The sequence below is a fragment of the Rhinopithecus roxellana genome, chromosome 7, assembly GCF_007565055.1.
Source record: "Rhinopithecus roxellana isolate Shanxi Qingling chromosome 7, ASM756505v1, whole genome shotgun sequence".
NCBI classification, from domain to species: Eukaryota; Metazoa; Chordata; class Mammalia; order Primates; family Cercopithecidae; genus Rhinopithecus; species Rhinopithecus roxellana.
The window spans coordinates 3,233,612-3,256,005 of NC_044555.1; the positions used below are offsets into that span (position 1 = coordinate 3,233,612).

The window sequence follows — 22,394 nt, forward strand, 5'->3', positions numbered from 1 at the left end:
GTCATTTTCTAAAAGTGGGAAACATTCACTAATGGCTTGCAGGATAGTAAAGATGGTATCAGATAGAAACTAAGGACACCAGAGTATAGCATCTGGCATTTAGTGGTCCCTTCTTAAGTGTTTGTTGAAAGAAGAGCTTTGTTTCTCTAATCCTAGACAGATGTTATGCAAATTCTTTGTTTTTACATGTTTCCTATAGGTATATTTTATAAGCAGTTAGTTATGCGAAAATTAATGAAAACTGAATTTAGCAGTAATATTAATTTCCCAAAAAATTAACTAGTAATCTTACATACAGGCATATCTATCCATATGTTGATGGCGCTTGTGGATTTACTGTTGACTGTGTTGACTGTTTGTGAACAATCAGAATGTCCATGAAAATAAGGCTTTTAATACTTTGATGATGTGTAACTTGTTGAGATACATGCTGAAATTCTATTTGCTGAAGACAATGTATGGAAGCAGGTATGTTAGATAATGAATGAGTAGTCATAAATTAGTCTGACTTTTTAAATATCTTCCTATTCTCATCTAAAGAGTAATGTCTGTTTTACTTTATGACATTTAATAGAGATGAGTTTTGCAGTTATAACATTCATGAATTTGATGTTTAATGATGGTCTCAGAACTTATGCTTGGGAATGCTGAGAATCTAATGCATGCATTTTCTTGTAACTTATTTTGAGTAAAATACGCAAACTTATTGGACCTAAATATTTTGGTGAAAGAGAAACACGCAGATGTACTATTTAGTATGTGCTTAGGCAAGTCACACAACATAAAATATAGTTTTCCCCCTTGTAAAATAATGAAGCAGGGCAAAACCACTAAGGCATTTTCTAGCTGTAAAACAATCCTGTTATAAATTACTAACTATCTCTAATCATTTGAATTATGGTTCAGCAAATATTAACATTAACATCTCTCCCCCTTCCATTGTAGGAAGAGTCTACTTTCTCATTCTATTGATGTCAGATTTGTCAATGTAACTTGCTTTGGCCAATCAAATGTCAGTGAACTTCACAGGAGCATAGGCCATGAGTGTTCTTGGGAGGTTAGGTTTATACTTTGGTGACTTGTCATGAAAATATGTCACTAACTCTTCATCTTCGGTCCAGAGCAAAGACATATATAGCAGACCTTAATCCAACATGCATCAAAGAGCCTATCTCAAGCTAATCCACATCTTGAAGCAGAGCTTCCTGGCCAAGACCAGCTGAGTCAGTCAAGGTACAAGTAACCTAAACAGCCAGAAATGCCTTTTGTTTTCAGTCAGCAAGTTCTAGGGTGATTTGTACCACAGCATTATTGCAGTCATAGCTAATAGGACCATACATGTACCATATAAGAAAAATACCAATATAGCCCTTCTTACTAGCTCAAATTTATTTTGACTTAAACCCAAGTTGGCTTACTAAAAAATTCAGCAGATTTTTGTTGACAACACCACATGAAGGCTGTACTGAACATTTGTATATTTATGAATGCATAGCTTCTAAATCTCTCCAAGGATTCAAGAATCTACCATTGTATGGGACTTACTAGGACACAAGGCGTTCACTGCCACTACAATGAAGAACACATTCAGCTATTTATTTTCCCTGACTTCTGGCAATAAGAACCTAGTTCTGTGGCCTAAACCTGTCTTATAACAGCAGTCATCAATTTATGGCCCATCGGCAAAATCCAGCCTGCCATCTGTCTTGGTAAATAAAGTTTTCTTTGAACACAACATGTCTATCCATTTATATATTATATATGGTTTCTTTCACCCTAAAACAGCAGAGTTGTGTAGTTGTGACAGAGACTACATGACCTGCGGGGACAAAAATATCTACTAACTGCCCCTTTACAGAAAAAAATCCATCCTCTAATTTATCAGATGCTTCTGCCAGAGACCCTAATTGTGGAATGAGTCACATACAACAAGAAAAAATACTTTAGATACTTTTCTTTGGCAGTGATGATAGCAAGCAATGTCCAATGCAATGGTGCTCCTGGTAAAGCAGTGGACTCTGGCATGACAGCAAAATAATTCAGATTTACCTCATAGCTTGATACTGGATATATTCTGGATGCCTAGCCTGCTCTTCTTTTATACTTTCTGTTCATTGCTAAACCTAGCTCTCAGGCTTTCCTATTGATTCCATGAGGTATCTGATATCCTTCTAGTAATTTATATAATTCTACCTAAAGTAACTAGAGTCACTTTCTGTTAGTTGCAACTCAGAACCTTGAATGGTCTATAGACCTTGATTTATTGCTAATTATTAGTAAGATGTTTTCATTCCATTCTCCAGGGATCTTTTTCTTGCCCTCTTGTATAGCTCCAATCTATCAACCCTTATTGTACTGGCTGGTTGTCCATTTTCTCTCCAAGACTGTGAAGCTCTTCAAAGTGGGGACTGAGTTTAATTCTTCTCTCTGTAGTTCTCAGGGAAATTTGAAAGCGTTTCAGAATGAATTGACAGATGTCATGACTATCAGAGCCATAAGATCACCATTTTCATCATCAAAATTGCTAACCTTAACTGAGCCATTATTGTGTTTAAGCAATCCACTAAGTTCTCCATATATATTGTGTCAGATAATCCTCATAACAACCCTGTGACATAGACACTATTCTTATCCTATTTTATACATAAGAAATGTATGGAGCAGAAGATTTAAGAAACTTGCTCAAGGGCACATAGAGAGTCAGCAGCAAAGTCAGAATTCCAAAACAGGTTGGAACTCTACAGCCTGTGCTCATAAGCAATTACTTAAGACAGTTTTTATCTGAGATTTTACTAAAAGTCATAGGAAATTTAACAGCTCCTGACCAATCCCTATAGAGTATCAATGGAAGTACAATTTCAACCTCTGGATAAGGAAAGGGTGAATCTACTGGGGTTAGAGAAACTCTATCCTTTGTCAAAACCAGAAAAATTCTCAGAGTTGGGGTGCGATTGTAGCTACCCTCTCTGTGGAATGACATTGGTGTTTCTGTTTATTTTTAAGTCTAAGGTGAAGGTAAACTGAAAGGGAAAGGTCCATATGACCCAGTGAGAAGTGAATACCTGGATCATTTGCCAAAAATTACTTATAATTAAAGTGGAGGAGAAACCTCAAAAAGCAGAAAGCGTTATTTCTACTTTAGTGCAAAACTGGTAGGTGTGTACAGAAGCACAGTAATCACTAGCCACCCAAGAAGCCTCAAAGGTCCTTAGGGGATGGTGTGGGTGGCCTAGAATGCTTGGAGAAAACACTGACTATAAGAAGATAAACCAGAGGGGGAAGAACTTCCCAACAGTGGAATGAACGTCCCAAAAGATGGTAATGAAACTGACATTACTGGAGTAGCCTGCAGAGCCTCATAATGACTCAATGTGAAATGCTGGGAGAAAGTACACCATGGCGGCAATAGAAGTTTATTTAAATATTTTTATTTGTTTATTTTAGAGACAGTCTGTTATTCAGGCTGGAGTACAGTGGCACCATCATGGCTCATGGTAGCCTTGAATTCCTGGGCTCAGGGGATCCTCCTGCCTCAGCCTCCCAAAGCACTGGGATTACAGGCATGAGCCACCATATTATAAGTTTAAGTTTGTATTTGTAGCATATACACAGAGTGGCTGAATTTCTTTTCCTTTATCAAGTCTGGCTTTGGATACTGTGGGACCAGCTATTTTCAAGGAAGTTGAGATAAATCTCTCTTTTTTTGTTGCTGTTTTGTTTTTGTTTTTTGTTTTGTTTTGTTTGAGACAGAGCCTTGCTCTGTCACCCAGGTTGGAATGCAGTGGCAGATTTTGGCTCACTGCAGCCTCTGCCTCCTGGGTTCAAGGGATTCTCCTGCCTCAGCCTCCCAAGTAGCTGGCACTACAAGCGCATGCCACCATGCACAGGTAAGTTTTGTATTTTTAATGGAGATAGGGTTTCACTATGTTGGCCAGGCTGGTCTTGGACTCCTGACCTCAAATGATCTGCCTGCCTTGGACTCCCAAAGGGCTGGGATTATAGACATGAGCCACTGCACCTGGACTGGAAGTTGAGATAAATCTGTTAAGACTATCCAAAGGGGAAATATTCTCAGGTTTCTGAGAGGAGGCTTGAGTCCAGACACATTGAACACCCACTCTGTGCTCAACACTATATCAGTCCTGAGCATATAACACAAATAAAACATAGCCCTTTTCTATAAGGAGCTTGTGCGGGAGGCAGAAAAGTAAATAAATTGATTACTATGTGTTAAGTTCTAGGAGTAGGCACATCAGATCTTATATTCTACAGGGTAGCCACCAAGTCTGAAAAATTTACAAATACATAAATGACTTATTGATATCATATTACATTAAATGATGAAACAATATCCGAGTTTCCAGATGTTATGAGCAAGTAATCATTTTAGGATTTCTAGAAAAAGACAACATCTGAAGTGAGACCTGAAGAACAGGTAGGTCAGAGGGAGAACAAAACACTTGGGCATCCACAAATTGATTTAATATCGCTAGAACATAATTCGGAGGGGCTGGCTGTAGGGCAGGCAGGAAGAAATAAACACTGAGGCTGACCAGATAATTATAAGCAATTAAGGAGTCAGGGTGTCATTCTCAAGGGAATGAGATTATAGTACCGAAGCTCTTACACTTTAGAAAAATGATGACCACTGAAAGATCATTGAGAACAAAGTAGAGACAATCATTTGAGACAACTGAGATTAATGCTAGAAATCTCTTTAGGTGCCTGATGCAGTAAACCAAGAACTAAAATAGGAGTAAAGATGGTTAGAAATGGACAGATGTAAGAGATACCATGGAGATTCCCTGTAATTATTAGACAAATGATTTGATTTCCTCTGAGAATAATTAAGAAGCCTACCTTGAGAATAAAGAACTTTGAAATGAATCACTTTAAGCTGTTAGATAACTTTATTACTTTTAATCTCAAAATGTAAAAGAAAAAGTATTCCACTTCTTGTGATGTGAGGCTAAATAATGTAACTGAATTTCTGCACCCCCTCCAATTAAGTCAACAGCTAAATATTTCAATTAAGATAAAAAGAAACATGATTTTATTTTTTATTTTATTTTATTTTTTTATTATACTTTAAGTTCTAAGGTACATGTGCATAACGTGCAGGTTTGTTACATATGTATACTTGTGCCATGTTGGTGTGCTGCACCCATCAACTCGTCAGCACCCATCAACTCGTCATTTACATCAGGTATAACTCCCAATGCAATCCCTCCCCCCTCCCCCTTCCCCCTTCCCCTTCCCCGTGATAGGCCCCGGTGTGTGATGTTCCCCTTCCCGAGTCCAAGTGATCTCATTGTTCAGTTCCCATCTATGAGTGAGAACATGTGGTGTTTGGTTTTCTGTTCTTGTGATAGTTTGCTGAGAATGATGGTTTCCAGCTGCATCCATGTCCCTACAAAGGACGCAAACTCATCCATTTTTATGGCTGCATAGTATTCCATGGTGTATATGTGCCACATTTTCTTAATCCAGTCTGTCACAGATGGACATTTGGGTTGATTCCAAGTCTTTGCTATTGTGAATAGTGCCGCAATAAACATACGTGTGCATGTGTCTTTATAGCAGCATGATTTGTAATCCTTTGGGTATATACCCAGTAATGGGATGGCTGGGTCATATGGCACTTCTAGTTCTAGATGCTTGAGGAATCACCATACTGTTTTCCATAATGGTTGAACTAGTTTACAATCCCAACAACAGTGTAAAAGTGTTCCTATTTCTCCACATCCTCTCCAGCACCTGTTGTTTCCTGACTTTTTAATGATTGCCATTCTAACTGGTGTGAGATGGTATCTCATTGTGGTTTTGATTTGCATTTCTCTGATGGCCAGTGCCGACCCCACAGAAATACAAACTACCATCAGAGAATACTATAAACACCTCTACGCAAATCAACTAGAAAATCTAGAAGAAATGGATAATTTCCTGGACACTTACACTCTCCCAAGACTAAACCAGGAAGAAGCTGAATCCCTGAATAGACCAATAGCAGGCTCTGAAATTGAGGCAATAATTAATAGCCTACCAACCAAAAAAAAGTCCAGGACCAGATGGATTCACAGCTGAATTCTACCAGAGGTACAAGGAGGAGCTGGTACCATTCCTTCTGAAACTATTCCATTCAATTGAAAAAGAGGGAATCCTCCCTAACTCATTTTATGAGGCCAACATCATCCTGATACCAAAGCCTGGCAGAGACACAACAAAAAGAGAGAATTTTAGACCAATATCCCTGATGAACATCCATGCAAAAATCCTCAATAAAATACTGGCAAACTAAATCCAGCAGCACATCAAAAAGTTTATCCACCATGATCAAGTGGGCTTCATCCCTGGGATGCAAGGCTGGTTCAACATTCGCAAATCAATAAACATAATCCAGCATATAAACAGAACCAAAGACAAAAACCACATGATTATCTCAATAGATGCAGAAAAGGCCTTTGACAAAATTCAGCAGCCCTTCATGCTAAAAATGCTCAATAAATTCGGTGTTGATGGAACGTATCTCAAAATAATAAGAGCTATTTATGACAAACCCACAGCCAATATCACACTGAATGGGCAAAAACTGGAAAAATTCCCTTTGAAAGAAACATGATTTTAAATTAACAAATTCCCCATGGCAAAAGAAAAATGTGAGGGAGGGTTATGCAAAGTGTAAAGTGTTGCCTTTCAAAATAGAAATAAATGAAAATCAATTTTTCATTGATAGGCAATATTTTAAACATGTTAATCTAAGTATCAAACTCCTATACATTTTTGGACACAGATTTCACTAAAGATAAATATGTTATATCGAACAACTGTTTATAGCACCTCAATTTAATGACCCAATCTGATTTACGATTACCTGAAATTTTAGAAGATACAATGCTTCAACATAATGCTAAATTTAATACTGAATAATTTCTACAATTCAGCTCATTTTTCTGAATTGTTCATCATTATTTGTTCTCATTTTACTTACCATTTTTCAATGACAGTGATACTTCTTTTTCCTTTTTTTCCTTGGAGGGTACTGAAATAAATTCTACAGTTCCCTGAAAACAAATCATTTCTGTAAGTATCAAGCAAAATATATGTGTTACCTACCCTTGTCGGTCCTTGTACATTTTGTTAACTTTTTCCCATTGGAAATCAAGCTGGGAGAGAGCTTCCTGTAGCTTCACCCTTTCCACAGGCGTTGCACTTTGCAATGCTGCTGTCTTCTTGCTGTGAATAATGTCAATTCGACCTGAGCTTTGTTGTAGAATATCTTTTATATTCTGTAATATAAAAATTTTAAAACAAGTAAAAAAATGAATTAGCTGTCTATAGAAAGAGAAAAAATATGTATAAATCCAAAAGGTAACAAATGGTGTTGCAATTCTTAATTACTGACTTTTTAAAGTTAATAACCATGAAGTCCAGTGACTTTGACATGCTCAAATTCCATAGGTAAATCATAGACCTCATCCTGAGAGACTGGATCACTCCCTACATCTTAACTGCCTTCATTTGGCTTCTGTATCCTAACCTCTTCTGGTTCTTCTTCTACCTTTATATCCACTGCTTCTCCGTTTCCTTTGCTGGATCCTTCTCGTCCTGATCTTAGAGTGCTCTGACTCAGTATTTGCATTTCTTTTCTTCTCTGTCCATAATCCCTCCCATTTGTTCTCATAATTTTAAATATCCTGTATAAGACAATGACACCCAAATGTGTATCTCAAGCCTGGACATCTTCTCCAAACTCCATTCTAACAAATGCTAGTACTTTCTCAACACTTGGAGGTCTCACGAGACTTTCAAACTTAATATGACGCAAACGGAATTCTGATCTGCATTTCCTAATCCTTCTCCTCCCATAGATTCCCTCATTTCAGTAAATGGCAATTACTGATTTCAATTGAATTACAGTAATTCAATTAACAATTACTCAGACTGACAACTTTGGAGCCATCCTTAATTTTTTCAGTCTCCAGTATTTGAATTACTGGACAATTGTTCTGGCTTGATTTTCAGGACATATCCAGAATTTGACCACTTCTCACTACCTTTCTTGCTACAGCTCTGATATAAGCTATCATTGTCTCTCATCTGAATTACAGAAATATCTATCTAAATGGTCCTCTTGCCTTCAGTCTTTCCCCTCTAGTGGATAATTCTCCACACAAGAGCTGAAAAGATTCTTTCAAAACATAATTGGGATCATATCACTCTTCTGCTCAAAATCTTCCAGTGTCTCTTCATCACAGAGTTCAATCACAGCCAATTTCAAAAGCCTACATGAAAAATAATTATTCTTGCTGCACTTTATACAAATAATCAGACCGAGTATAATAAAGCAAATCAGTCCTATGATGATTTGTCTTTAGTAAAGATGGGAGACTGGAGAGAGAAAAAAAATTATGTTTTAAGAACTATGGTACACCTGTTATTAGTCTCATCAGTTGTTTGAGATTTTTCCCGCAATAAAGACTGACCTTGCTTATTCCTGTGAACCTGCCAGTGATCTCTGACTACACCTCAGAAGAAACAAGAAGGGTGGGTAATGTAAAAACCTGGATCAGTATTCTAATTCTGGACATGTATTGGAATCAGCTAGCAACCCCATATCACTTTGGTTCCAACAGTTGCCCAGTTCATGAAAAGCCTTCTAATTTACTTTACTTGGGATAATTTTACTTCTTTTATTTTACGGTTGTGGAATATATTTGCTGTTGTACTCTGTGTAGGAATGCAGTATAAGCTTAGTCAATGTTTTCTTAAATTGAAAACTTACTAATCTTCCAGATACCACCGTTTATCAGTTATGAATGGCCCTCACCAAACTGATAATTGCTGACTGAGCTCCTCTCTACCCTGAATACAAGAGACCCTAATAGTTAGGCAGAAATATCAAGACCCATATTCAGCCTGAAGAAGTCACAGAAGATACATCTTCATCCCTCTACTACCCTTAGGATTAAGGGTTCCCTTGTAAAAGAAAGGGGGGAAATATGGTCAGAGGCATTCGAACCAGAGCAACTCCATCTTGAATAGGGGCTGGGTAAAATAAGGCTGAGACCTACTGGGCTGCATTCCCAGGAAGTTAGGCATTCAAGGTCACAGGATGAGATAGGAGGCCAGAACAAGATACAGGTCACAAAGTCCTTGCTGATAAAGTTGCTGTAAATAAGCCAGTCAAAACCCACCAAAACCAATATGGTGAAAAAGTGACCTCTGGTCCTTCTCACTGCTCGTTATACACTAATTATAATGCATTAGCAGGCTAAAAGACACTCGTGACAGTTTACAAATTCCATGGAAGTGTCAAGAAGTTACCCAATATTGTCTAAAATGGGAGGAACCCTCAGTTCTGGGAATTGCTCACTCCTTTTCCCAGAAACCTCATGAATCATTCACCCCTTGTTTAGCATATAATCAAGAAATAACTAAAAGTATCCTGAGTCGAGCAGCCCATGCCACTGCACTGCCTATGGAGTGGCCATTCTTTATTCCTTCACTTTCTTAATAAACTTGCTTTGACCTTTTTTTTTTTTTTTTTTAAAAAAAGCATAATCTTTACTATGACCTAGACATCTCTCTACAACTTGGTTGTATACTACCTACCATTCCAACTTCATCTCTTCCCAGTCTCTTCATAGTCCACAACACTCCACCCTCATTAGCTTTACTGCATTACTTGAGTATACCAACTATATTCTTGCTTCAAGATTTCTGCCCTTGCTGTTCTCCCTGCCAAAATTAGTTTTCCTAACCAACATTTATATCACTAGTTCCCTTACTTCTTTCTTGTGTTAAAGGGGCCTTCTCTACTAACCTATTTTAAATAGCATCAGCAATCACTCTTTATTCCTTGCATTACTCTTCCCTTTTCTTTATAGTACTTATTTCTAACATTAAAATATATAACAAGTGGCCTGCATATACCATTAGACTGAAATCTATGAGTATAGGGATGTTGTTATCTGTTGGGCTTCCAAAGCTCAAACCTGTGCTTGGCACATGATAGATGGCAAATGCTTTTTTGTTGAATAAATGAATAGATGATCCCATAAATTGAATCCATGCTTTATTTATATTCTATTTAATGGAGAAATCACAAACCACAAATGTGTTATATAAGAAGAAAGAGAAATCTAAGCATATTTATTCTCAAATAAATTTGCTAAAAACTACATTCTGGCTATTCTTGCTAGTATGAATTTGGTTATTTTGATCATCTAAATTGTATATAGGGTCCACTGAACAAAATGTATTGAGTTCTTCCCATGTGTAAGGAGCAATATAGCAGAAACAAAGGTGGGTGAAACATAGTTTAGTCTGATTTTAAGAAGTTTTAAGTGGGTTTTATTGTAGTAGTAAGAAAGGGTATGGTTTGAAGAATTGAAGAACAAAATGGAAGTATAGAAGCCTTAGCTAGATGAGAAGAAGGAATAGATGAGTGTTCTTAGTGGTACTAAACATTTTCTAGAAGTTCAGAGAAAAAATGTATCATATATCATATTTGGTCATAGGCTCAGGAAAGAATTCATGAAGAAGGAGCAATCTGCAGTAGACATATCTGACTAGTAGAAGTGGGAAGAACATTAGAGCTAGTAGGTAACACACATGCAAAGCTAGGTAACAAGTGCAGTCATATTTGGCTGCCTTTTTGGTATTATAGAAGCTTAGGGGAAGATGGGCCAGGAAACAGAGGCTGAGGATGTTCAATAATGTACTTTGAATCTCAACAGAAAATTCTGCCTGTACTTCAGTAGCTAATGGGGAACTATGATTTTTAAAATGTATCATTATGTAAGATTTCAAATATACATGAAAGTAGGAAAATAATACAAATAGCTCCCATAACCCTATAATCCAGTGCCAACTGTTATGACTCCATGGACAACCTTATTTTATGTATCACCCCACCCACTCACCTCTTCAACTAGATTATTCTGAAACAAATTGATATATTATTTTATCCATAAATACTTCAGCATTTTTCTCTTGCTGAAATATTCTCTCATGATAACTCTTTTTTCAGAAAGTACATATAATACCACTACCACACCTACAATATTAACAAAAGTTCATTAATTGAATCAAGTATCTAGCTGTTATTCACATTTGAGTTGAAGTGGGAAGGAAGTTTAGGAAAACAACTCAGCAGAATTCAGTGGCTGTGTGTTGGGTGAAGAAGAGGAAGAACTTGAATGACTCTTACGTATCTGGTCTGGGCATCCACATGATTTGTGGTGTCATTGGGTAAAAGGATTTCAGATGGATGAATAGGTTCCATGGGTGCATGCTTGTGCATGTGTGCATAAGTGATTAGTTCAATTTTGGACTTGGTCATATTGAAAAGCCTTTGAGGCACCAAACTGTAGATGTTCCATAGGCAGTTGAAATCAGATTTTGAGGAATAAGATGGCAAGGATTGCTGAGCCATACATATTTTCACATTTGGATACATGGACTAGGCTTTCTGAGCAAAGAGTTCTGGTAACTGACTTAAAGGATGACTGAATGGCAAGCGTACCTTGGAATTTAGTGCATTGCTCTGGAGAGACTTAAAAACTTTTATCTCCAAGAGCCCTTTGATTACATTTCAACTTATATTCCAAAAATAATAGACCTAGATCTTTGGATTATATCCCAGAGCAAAGTCTGTCTTTCTGTATGTCTGTCTCTCTGTCTCTCCTCCTGATGCATCAGGTGTTGTATATAAGCTCTGAGATCCACAATGTTGGGGTTTCTCTCCTGTACTATAACCCCTGCACTTACAAATAAACATCTTGCCCTAAGATGCTTTTGAGTAATTAATGATATATTCTCTCATCCAGAGATCTTGTGTTTCCTGACTAAATATAAATGTTAACAAGTATCAACAAAGGGAATCTTCTTTTTTTTTTTTTTTTGAGACGGAGTCTTGCTCTGTTGCCCAGACTGGAGTGCAGTGGCGTGATCTAGGCTCACTGCAACCTCCACCTCCCTGGTTTACTTACACCATTCTCCTGCCTCAGCCTCCTGAGTAGCTGGGACTACAGGCGCCCACCACCATGCCCAGCTAATTTTTTGTATTTTTAATAGAGATGGGGTTTCACCGTGTTAGCCAGGATGGTCTCAATCTCCTGACCTCGTGATCTGCCTGCCTCGGCCTCCCAAAACAAAGGGAATATTCTTGCCTATCTTCAGTCAAAATTGGGAAGGATTTTAATCATTTGTAAGTTGGAGACTGGGTTAAATAGGGAGTGACTGCTGCTGATTGTACAGCTTTCCTGATGATGGGCTCTGAAGAAAACTTCACAATTAGAGAGGGAAACAGGAAAGAAGTTAACAATAAAACTTAGAGGATTTTCTGCCTTATTCTAAGATTTCATGTTTATGGTGCATGAGGACTTGCCTTGAACAACAACTAAGCTGAAGAGGCAGGTGAGACTATGGACAATATCAGTTGTAAAAGATAAAAGCCAAGGCTTACAATGGGAACCTTAAAAAAGGCAACTGTGTTCTCATGTCTTATATATCAGCTCAGCAACAGGATAAGATACAACAGTTATGAGTGATGTGAGTGAATTTCAGATAAAGAAGGTGTTTTTAAAATAAAATTTCAAGGCATTCTCTTCAAGTCTATGTACATCTTGTGATGGAAAGCTTTCACCATTTCTTTTGTTTAGCACCTCAATTTAACTCTGTGGAAAAAGTACTTATCTGATAGGTCAAGTATTACCACACAAAAGAAAGAACAAGCCAACACAGAAACAGTTTGAGAATTTACTTATCTGGAGGAATGCAGGTTAAAACTGTCTTTTAGCAATTTCACATAGAGAATTGAGTCATTGGAATATGTGTGATGTTGAATAAGACTAGGGGTGGTCAGATTGCTCAGGAAAGGTGTTGAGAGTGAAAAGAGTGAGAAGAAATGTGGCATAAAGATGAACCTCTGTGGAAAGCATGGGCAGAGGAAGGAGATGAGTATCCCTAAAGAATAATAGTCATCAGACGCAGGAGGAGAACCACAAAGAGGGAGAGAGTTTTCAACCAGTCAGATGCAGCTAGGACCAGGAGGGAAAAGTCAACTTGGGCAATTTAGGAGGCCATTGGTGATCTTATCAAGAGCAACAACAGCATGTTGGAAGTGGAAAACATAAATGTAGGCAGACCAGACTAGACTGTCTTTTGCTGTCATTCTCTTTCACTACAAAATAGAAAATAGCTTAGTACGACATTGCAGTATGCCGTATTTGACATCAGAGACTTGTTTACTGAAGAAAAGTTTACTACTGATAAAAAGAAAACTCATAATAAAACAGAAACTGTTGGGTACTATGCTCACTATCTGCGTGACAGGGTCATTCATATCCCAAATCTCAGCATCAAACAATATATCCATGTAACAAACCTGCACATGTATTCCTGAATCTAAAATATAGTTGAAATTATAATAAGAGATACAATGGATTTAATACCTATGATTAATGCCCTAAAAGTCATTGAACTCAAGCATATCTCTAGTATTATTTCTTTACTTTTATTTACCTGGTAGAATTTTACTACCATCTTCTGATGGCTCCAAGCCTAGAGTCTTGGGTGGAATGTTTAGGGTTATTCCACTACCCTGATTAGGTCAGGTGCCAGAACCATGCACCAACATATCTTCTTGGCTGCTTCTGTTAACTCGCCTGACCTGGGAAGCCTGATTTCACAAGTACTTGATTTGATTCAACTCTGAATTCTTTAAGTCACTGACTCCATCATTCTTGCTTGGCTGCCAGTCCAATGACAAAAATCCATAAGGCTGCAAAGTTCTCCACTTGATACCAAACAGCCAGCTGAATGAAAGGCTGATTACTTAAATTCAGAGTGGGCAACCAATCACATTTGTTAGGACACAGACGGCCCAAACCCTTTAAATGCATAGCTGTAAGCACCCATGGAGAAAAAAATTCAAGGGAAGAGACAAAGGATCTTCCCCATCAGCATATAAAAGTTGTACAGTTACGGCTTTGATATCGTTTGTGTTTGTGCGTGTATGTGTGTGTGTATGTATACTCTGAGGATTTGAGCTTGCAAAGCTTCCTGATTTTAATTTGAGTCTCTGGAGAGCTATCAATTCTTTGGAATGCTGTAGGATTGCTCAGCATCAAGTTATGAACGGTTTTATCAATGCTGAGCAGCATGTTGCAAATGCAGGAAAACTTTTCATCTTAAATGAGAAAAGCAAAAAGCAAAAACTGGGGCAAGGGATGTCATTCTCCCTGGATATCTAGATATTAGCTCCTTGGTGCATTCTCAGAGAATGCTGTCAAAATTGGCTGGAGTCCAGGAAACAAATCCTTTTTAAAGTCCCTGCACATATTTGTGTCCCCAAGGCATTGCACACCGAAAAATGGTATGTGCACCGAAGAAAATTTTGTAGCACTTTCCATAGTTTAAAGTCAGAGATGAGATCTCTGATAGCATTTTACTATTTTCGTTTGTCTAGAAATAAGTGATCTTTATAGTTTCTGACTCTCTAAAAATGAAGCCATAGTCCCTTGTAGTTGCTATGGTGATATAAAAATCCCTAGAATCACTATAGAATATAGCATTTCTATTTCTCCCCCTGAATAGTTCCTTATCTGAAAACATGATGTCAGAATGATAAAGTACCAACTTTTTAGTCAACTCCCTTCTTAATTTTGACATGCCCCATGACTTGACCACTTCACTACTCTGTAAGATATTCATTTTTAGCCAATCTTTCTGCAAAAGGAAATTCTAAATATACATAAAAAAGAAATTTTAATTTCTGAAAGGCATCTGTACATGAATTTATACAACTCGAGTCCTCAATATTTTAAAATAGGATATTTGCATCTCTGGTTCTCAGTCTTCAATAAATTAAATAAGACCCTGAATATATACTGTGAATAGAGAAAAATTAGATAGCACAGTAACTTTTACAACTGGCAGATGAAATCCAGATACCTAAAGGAAAAGCAGATTATCTATAAGCCATGTGGCTTCAGTTCATTTATCTATTTGAAAAGCTTATTGTTTAAATAAGTGTTTATTGACAACACACAGTATCAGTCTCAAATGTGAGATATGAAAATAAAGACTTTAAAATGTGAGTCTCTCCCTTAAGAAGATAATCGATTTTTAAAGGAGACACATACAGAAATAATTTGGACATAAAAATGCTTTGTTTCTTCAAGTGTTGCGGAGTATGTGTCTTTAACAGTATAAAAGGAGAAGCCAGAGAATAGAGATAATTTATCTAGGAAACAAACAAGGGACCTATTTGTCAACTAATCAGTTTAAGATAAAAGTCTCAAGCAACCCTTAACTATGCTCCATTCTTTATCATAAGGGATAGACTTCTACTGTTTAGTTTTTCTTCCATTTAATGTCAAGTGACAACTACTCCCTTGCTGTCAGAGATTTTCATTTCAGAGCTTGCCTTTGCCATCTAAATGGTAAACTTATGTGTATAAATGTCAAAGTAGATATTGCAGAACCTGAACAGAACTAGAGTAGGGGAGAGTACTATCTGACAAATTGAACTTACTGTTAATCACTTTTGATGAAAGTAAACTTAAAATAATTTACTAAAGTTTTAAATATATATATATATATATATTTACCTATAGCAAAGCTCATTGCCTCCCAAATACTGTGAAAAGTGCCAGTGTAACTTCTATTATTTAAAATAGTGGCCAGGCGTGGTGGCTCACGCCTATAATCCCAGCACTTTGGGAGGCCGAGGTAGGTGGATTACTTGAGGTCAGGAGTTCGAGACCAGCCTGACCAACATATTAAACCCCGTCTCTATCAAAAATACAAAATTCACCAGGTGTGGCAGTGGGTGCCTGTAATCCCAGCTACTCAGGAGGCTGAGGTAGGAGAATCGCTTGAACCTCGGAAGTGGCGGTTGCAGTGAGCCGAGACTGTGCCACTGAATTCCAGCCTGGGCAACAAGAGTGAAACTCCATCTCAATAAACAAACAAACAAGCAAGCAAGCAAACAAACAAACAAACATCATTTCCTCTGTCCCATTTCTGTGGTATTCAATTTAGTCATTTCTTAATCTTCAACATCCAATTACTAAATAAGGATGGCTATAATTTACAAGTGTCTTTGCTCCTGTATTTCATACCTAGAAATAAGTTGACATATACCTTCATAAATCTATAACTCTTTCCAAGCTAAGATTTTAAATAATATGTCCACTGTGGGATGTATATAGAAACATTAATTGGCTAATTTGTCTTCTGTTTAAAAGTTTGTCCTCAGTAATAAAATTTTACATCAGAAGTTGTCAGTGTTCTCTCAGTCAAAAAGTTTCAATTAGAAAAAAGTTTTCGAATGAAATGATAAAATTACAAATATATAAAAGCATAAGTTAAAATATAAGATAATATGAAATCAATTGTTGTTTTAGTGCATTTCCCCTAAAAATGACTTCAATGTTTCAATGATATTCTGGTTTGAAATATATCGAACTTTATTTTTTAAAAGAAATGATAACATTGCTTTCTAATGATTTCTCAGTTTTCATTTCTCTGAAGGACTAACATTAGCAGATAGCTGGAAGCACGTATAATTCACATTTTTAACCATATTTATTTCCTTAAGGAAATTCCAATAGCTTCCCTATTGCATCTTTCCCTCCTTGGCAGGATTCAGTACAGTTAGGCACAGTTTTCATCACATGGCCCTAGCCTCTCTAGTTTTAACTAGTAATATTATCTTCTAGGTTTCTCTCTGTGTGTCTAACAGCTACATCTCTGTACTCATTCATTAACTCAAGAAATATTTGTTGAAAACCTACCATGAGACAGTCTTTATTTATTTATTTATTTATTTATTTATTTATTTATTTATTTATTTATTTATTTTTGAGACAGAGTCTCACTCTGTCGCCCAGGCTGGACTGCAGTGGTGCAATCTCTGCTCACTGCAACCTCTGCCTCCCAGGTTCAAGCAATTCACCTGCCTCTGCCTCCCAAGTAGCTGGGATTACAGGTGCACGCCACCACACCCAGCTAATTTTTTGTATTTTTAGTAGAGATGGGGGTCTCACTATGTTGGCGAGGCTGGCCTTGAACTCCTGACCTTGTGATCCTCCCACCTCGGCCTCCCAAAGTGCTGGGATTACAGGCGTGAGCCACTGCGCCCGGCCTGAGACCGTCATATTTTATATCTTGGGGATATAGTAGTGATCCAGAAAGAAAAAGTCCCACTCTCTGGAATCTCACCTTCTACAGGAGAATAAAGTAAACAAATAGAGAAAAGGCTAAACTATATACTCAATTAGATAGTAGTTCAGTGCTGAGGAGCGAAACGAAAGCAGGTAAGGGAGAAATGAAGGATAAAGTGGGGGTCAGAATTTTAGATAGGAGGGGTCAGGGAAGACCTTATCAAGAAGGCAGTTTTGAAGTAAAGATCTGAAGGAAATGCAGAAATTAACCATTTAAAGAAAAATCATGAAAATAATATTCCAGGCGGGTAAAGCAAGTATAAGGGCCCTGACACTGGAATGTGCTGGGAGGAGTGGTCAAGAAACATGGAGGAAGTTATTGTGGCTGCAGTGTATGAGTCAGCGACTATCAGAGAAATATCAGAGAGAATGGGGTGGGTAACCCATGGAGGGACTTATGAACATAAGGACTTCCCTGTTTACTTTGAGGGGGATGGGGAGCATTGGGGGTTTTGAACAGAAGCGGAGGATATAATCTGACTTTTCATTTAAATAGGTATCTCTGGCTAATATGTTGAGACTAGAGTCTACATGGGAGAAAGGAAGGAGGGGGAAGTTGTTAAGAGACAATAGCAATCATCCATGCTGGAGATAATGGTGGTTTGGATCAGAGTGGCGGCAGGGGTGAATTCTGGATACATTGTAAAGGGCGAGAGTCCTTAGGATTTGGTGCCCAATTACATGTGTGTTGGTAGAGAAAGGATTCAAGGATAACACGAAGAATTTTGGCACAGACAAGTGGAATGATGGAGCTGCCATTAACTATAATCTGGAAAATTGCAGGAGGATAAGGTTAGGGTGTAAGATTTTGACATGCTAAATTTAATATGTTTACTATATATGCATTTTATATATTCACTTAGAAATACAGTAAACATATTAAATGATTCAGGAGAGAAATCTTTACTAGAGATACAAATTTGAAAGTCACTAGGGGTAACTTTTAATCTCTTCCACACTTGCTCAGAAAATACTGGTATTTTGCTATATTCCCTTTCCAGACCTCTTTTCTTCCAAACCCAACCCTGTAGACAATATTAGCCATTTCCATCACTTAAATAAAACTTTGACACAAAAGAATTTTATTTAAGGGTGGTGGGAAAGGGGATAAGTAAAATGTCAAGATGGGAGCATAGACGCACTGCTATTAGGGCCCAACAGAGAACGCACCCAGCAGGAGGAGGAAGTTAGCCCTTTGATGGTCGATTCTGCTTAAGGCTATATCAAGGTGTTTTGGGGATAACAGAAATAGAAGGAGCTAGAAGAAAGTACAGGGAAAAAAATTTAAGTCTATAGATTGGTAGACAGTCAGAGACTCTTGGTTCTGTTGCCATGTTGGGATTATTTACACCTAGAAAACCTTTCCTCAAGCAATCAGAGTATTTATTTAACCAGATAGATTTATTTAACCATTTTGCACTAACACAGGAAAATGGGTAATCTAGGATGTTGAACATCTCCTGAGTGAACTTTAATAATGAGAGTCCTGGTACAGCTACCTGAATTAAGGGTATGGTTTCTAAGTTGGTCCAGCTATGCTGAACACAAATATCTCCTTACTTATTTTTTATCTCTTTATTTTTTCTTGTGTCCAATTTATCCTGCCATTTTAAGGATTATCCCTGTCCAAAATCCATCCATGATGACATATAGCTTTTTGGACACTTTCAAGTCCATCTTTTAGGCAATCAAGACTCCAGGGAAAAAGAAAAAGAAAAAACTGGATTCACAGTTTTTACCCAGCTTGATTTCCTAGTGCTTTGCCAGCAGAGACACTTGGAAGGATAATCAAAGTGAATAACAAAGTGAAGGATAATCTCTTTGTTATTCTTCAGACACGTCCTTCTGATACAATTGTTTTACCCTTACTCACTTCGTATGTTTAACTTTGAAAACATTTTCTGCATCAAGAAACTGTATAGTGTAGTGCTTAAGAGCAGAAACTCTGGAGCTTGAACATCCAGAGTGGGACTTCAACTATGATATTTAAAAACGATCTCACCTGAGCAAGTCACTTAACTGCTTGGGACCTCCTTTTCTCAGAGTATGGGTAATAATAATAGAGCTTTCCTCGTAAGGCTGTTATGATGGCCATTCAAGTTAGTATAAGTGTTTAGAATGTGTCCTGGCACATAAATAATAACTGTCAGCTATCCAATTCAAGATTAGTCCAGATTCCAATTATATTCACCTTAGCCTAAGGATTTCTCCTCAATAAAATTCTTCCCCGTTTCTGCTTTTTGCGCTGCTTTCTTCTTTTCATGATTTCAGTTACACTCATGTCTTATATATTTTTGCTTGGATTATGTCCTTAATGTCTTTATTACTTTCTAACTTGTTTGTATAACTATAATATGTATATTCAATAATGTTATAAATTACTAGAGTACAATTATTATTCCTTAATATTTCTTTCTTATCTTTTAGAGTGTTAAGCATAGCACTTGGGGTCTTAATAAATACCTGTTGACTTGAAGTAAAAAGTTGAGTTGAACTTGCTTATGAAAATCCAGTTTGAATTGAATCATTGAACGTCTAAGATTTGTTACTCTGTTCAACCATTGTAGATAGGTATTCAGGTCTGGTCAGATGTGAGCTATTCGGGTAATTCCTTGCTTATTCTACTTTACTTTTACTGGTCATTCGCTGTTAAACAGTGATATGGAAGTCCATATGCATTTCCTGGCTGAGCTTCCTTATGGTTTCCTCACAGCACATTAGGTATCTAACAAAGAAGTCCTTTATTCAGAATTATGTCTGCCCATTTCTCCAGATGCCACAGAGCATCAACAAGAACAAAAAGAAAAACAAACAAACAACCCTGCACTTCACTGATCCAGTCATCACTTTACCAGTCCATCAGCACTAAGTAAATTGAAAACAATTTTACCAGTCCTTTTATGATATGTACATCTTGTGTTAAGTTGTACACAGCGCCTAAATCATTTTACAGAAAATCCAAACAGAAAAATTGGCTCACACGCATGGCAAAGGAGGGTTGTATAGAAGTAAGTACTTTTCTCTTCGTTAAAAATATATGGCATTCTCTGATTCCAAATTTCTTAGAGTCAGGATATGCTTTTAGTGTTGTGTGACTCAGCAGAGGAGGGGCAGGTAGGGCTTATGGAGGAAAAATTCCAAGGCAATACAACAATCCAAGAAAACCTCAAAAACTGATTATCAACGATGAATGGAATATGTTTTTTAAAACTACATGTTATACTTTTTAATTCTATTGAAATATGCAATCATGACCATCTTATTATTTTGATAAATGAAAATTTAGTATAAATGATTAAGCAACTTCATAGGTAGCTACCATATGTGATAAAATATAATCAAACTTGTAAAAATTAATATTGATGACAGTAAACTATTTTGATAGAATAGAAAACATATTTAGTAATATTACACCCATTTTATATATAACTAATGCTACTGATGTTGGGGAAATGTGCTTTCCATCATAGTGTTTTACACAGGGGACAGAAAAGCAAAATCGCTCTTTCACACAATCGTTCTGTACCCAAATGCATTCTTCTAAAAAAAAAAAGAAAAACGAAAAAAAGAAAAATTAACAAAAAACATGATATGGGAGCAGGAAGCTAACACTCAATTTTTTTACCTTTTTGGAAGCTCCATGGATTTCCTTATTGATAACACTCTTTACTCTTTTGCCTGTGGTTTGGCAAATTAAATTTGGGAATTGGTGTGTTAATCATTTGTGATTTACAACACAAAGTTCTTGATTTTTTTTTTCCCCTCAGGATGTTGAATGATATATATTAATATTCAGAAACAAGCAGACTTGGGTACAAGTCATTGTATTAAACTATATGATATTGCCAATATTTAAACATTTGGAAAGGCATGACGGCAATTCATAAGGTTCAATGTAATAGTATTACAATTTTAGTATGTTCATGGTTTCAAATTTAACCGGGAAAAAAATAAACACAAAGTAGCGTTTTTAATGGCAAAGGAAAGACAACAACAACAAAAAAAACAACAAAAACAAACGTAAAGACTCCAAGAAAAAAGAAGACACACACACAAAAATACTGATTAAATCATTCTTTGCTTAGAGTTTCAACGTTTTTCAGTAGTTTTTGTTATGGTTCTTAACTCACAATTAGAACGACGGGTTTTAAGTTACTGAAATAGAAATGGAAAAAAAATCAACACATTTCATAAAAAAAAAACCTAAAGCACAAAATAAAACAACAATTAAAAACAAGCTAGAAAACAGCATCCTCTTCTTGGTAGAAGTTATGGTACAAAGAATCTTGAAATAATTTAGAGTTGCATTTCGGTACCTCAAGATAAATATACAATAAAGTGTTATTTGTTTTATACCTTACATAAATAGAATAAAAAAATTACTCCTGAACAAGTAACAACTAGTCTTGGAAATACACATGGTCACTGTCTTGTAATGGTTCTACTTAATGATTTTTCAACTTTAGGGTGGTGCGAAAGGGATATACATTCATTAGAAACCATACTTCAGTATAGTATTCAATAAATTGAATGAGGCATTCAACACTTTATTATACAATAGACCTTGTGTTCTATGACTTTGCGCAACTGTAGGTTAACATAGTTGCTCAGAGCATGTTTAAAGTAAGCTAGGCTAAACCATGATATTTGGTAGGTTGAGTGTATTGAATGCATTTCCACAGACAAAATTATCAACTTACAATGGGTTTATCCGGATATAACCCCAACATAAGTCAAGGAACATCTGTACAATAAAATAATTAAGTTTATAAGATCCTCTAAGGAAGATTTTGTCAAAAGCAAACATGTTTTAACGTGTATGTATTCTCTTCTTTTAACGTTTTTTTGGCTTTAGAATATTTGCCAAATCTGGAAACAATTTTACGTATATTTCATATGGTTAACATTTTATTTACAGTTTTTAAAATATATAAATATATAATTTTATAAAGTTTAACACATTCTTAAAGGTAATTTGTTTTTAGGATACTTTACATGGAAATTTATAACTTTCTTAGAATTTGGGGTGTTTGACAAAGCAATATGCATTTTACAAATCTTGAAATTTATATAATTATACATTTTAACAGGAATTCTCCTACATAGTCCTACATGATTTCACTGTATCTTCACAATAGTACAGTTGAGTAGGCAGGGGCG

General features: G+C 36.6%; 1 protein-coding gene across 3 annotated transcripts in view; it reads right to left on the reverse strand.

Moving 5' to 3' along the window:
• Positions 1-22,394, reverse strand: part of DMD (dystrophin) — a 2,245,117-nt gene that overhangs the window by 1,263,793 nt on the left and 958,930 nt on the right. For all 3 annotated transcript variants that reach the window (XM_030933724.1, XM_030933725.1, XM_030933726.1), the window contains one exon: positions 7,114-7,286. In XM_030933724.1, coding sequence (XP_030789584.1) covers positions 7,114-7,286 — 173 coding nt within the window. The remainder of the gene's footprint in view (positions 1-7,113; positions 7,287-22,394) is intronic.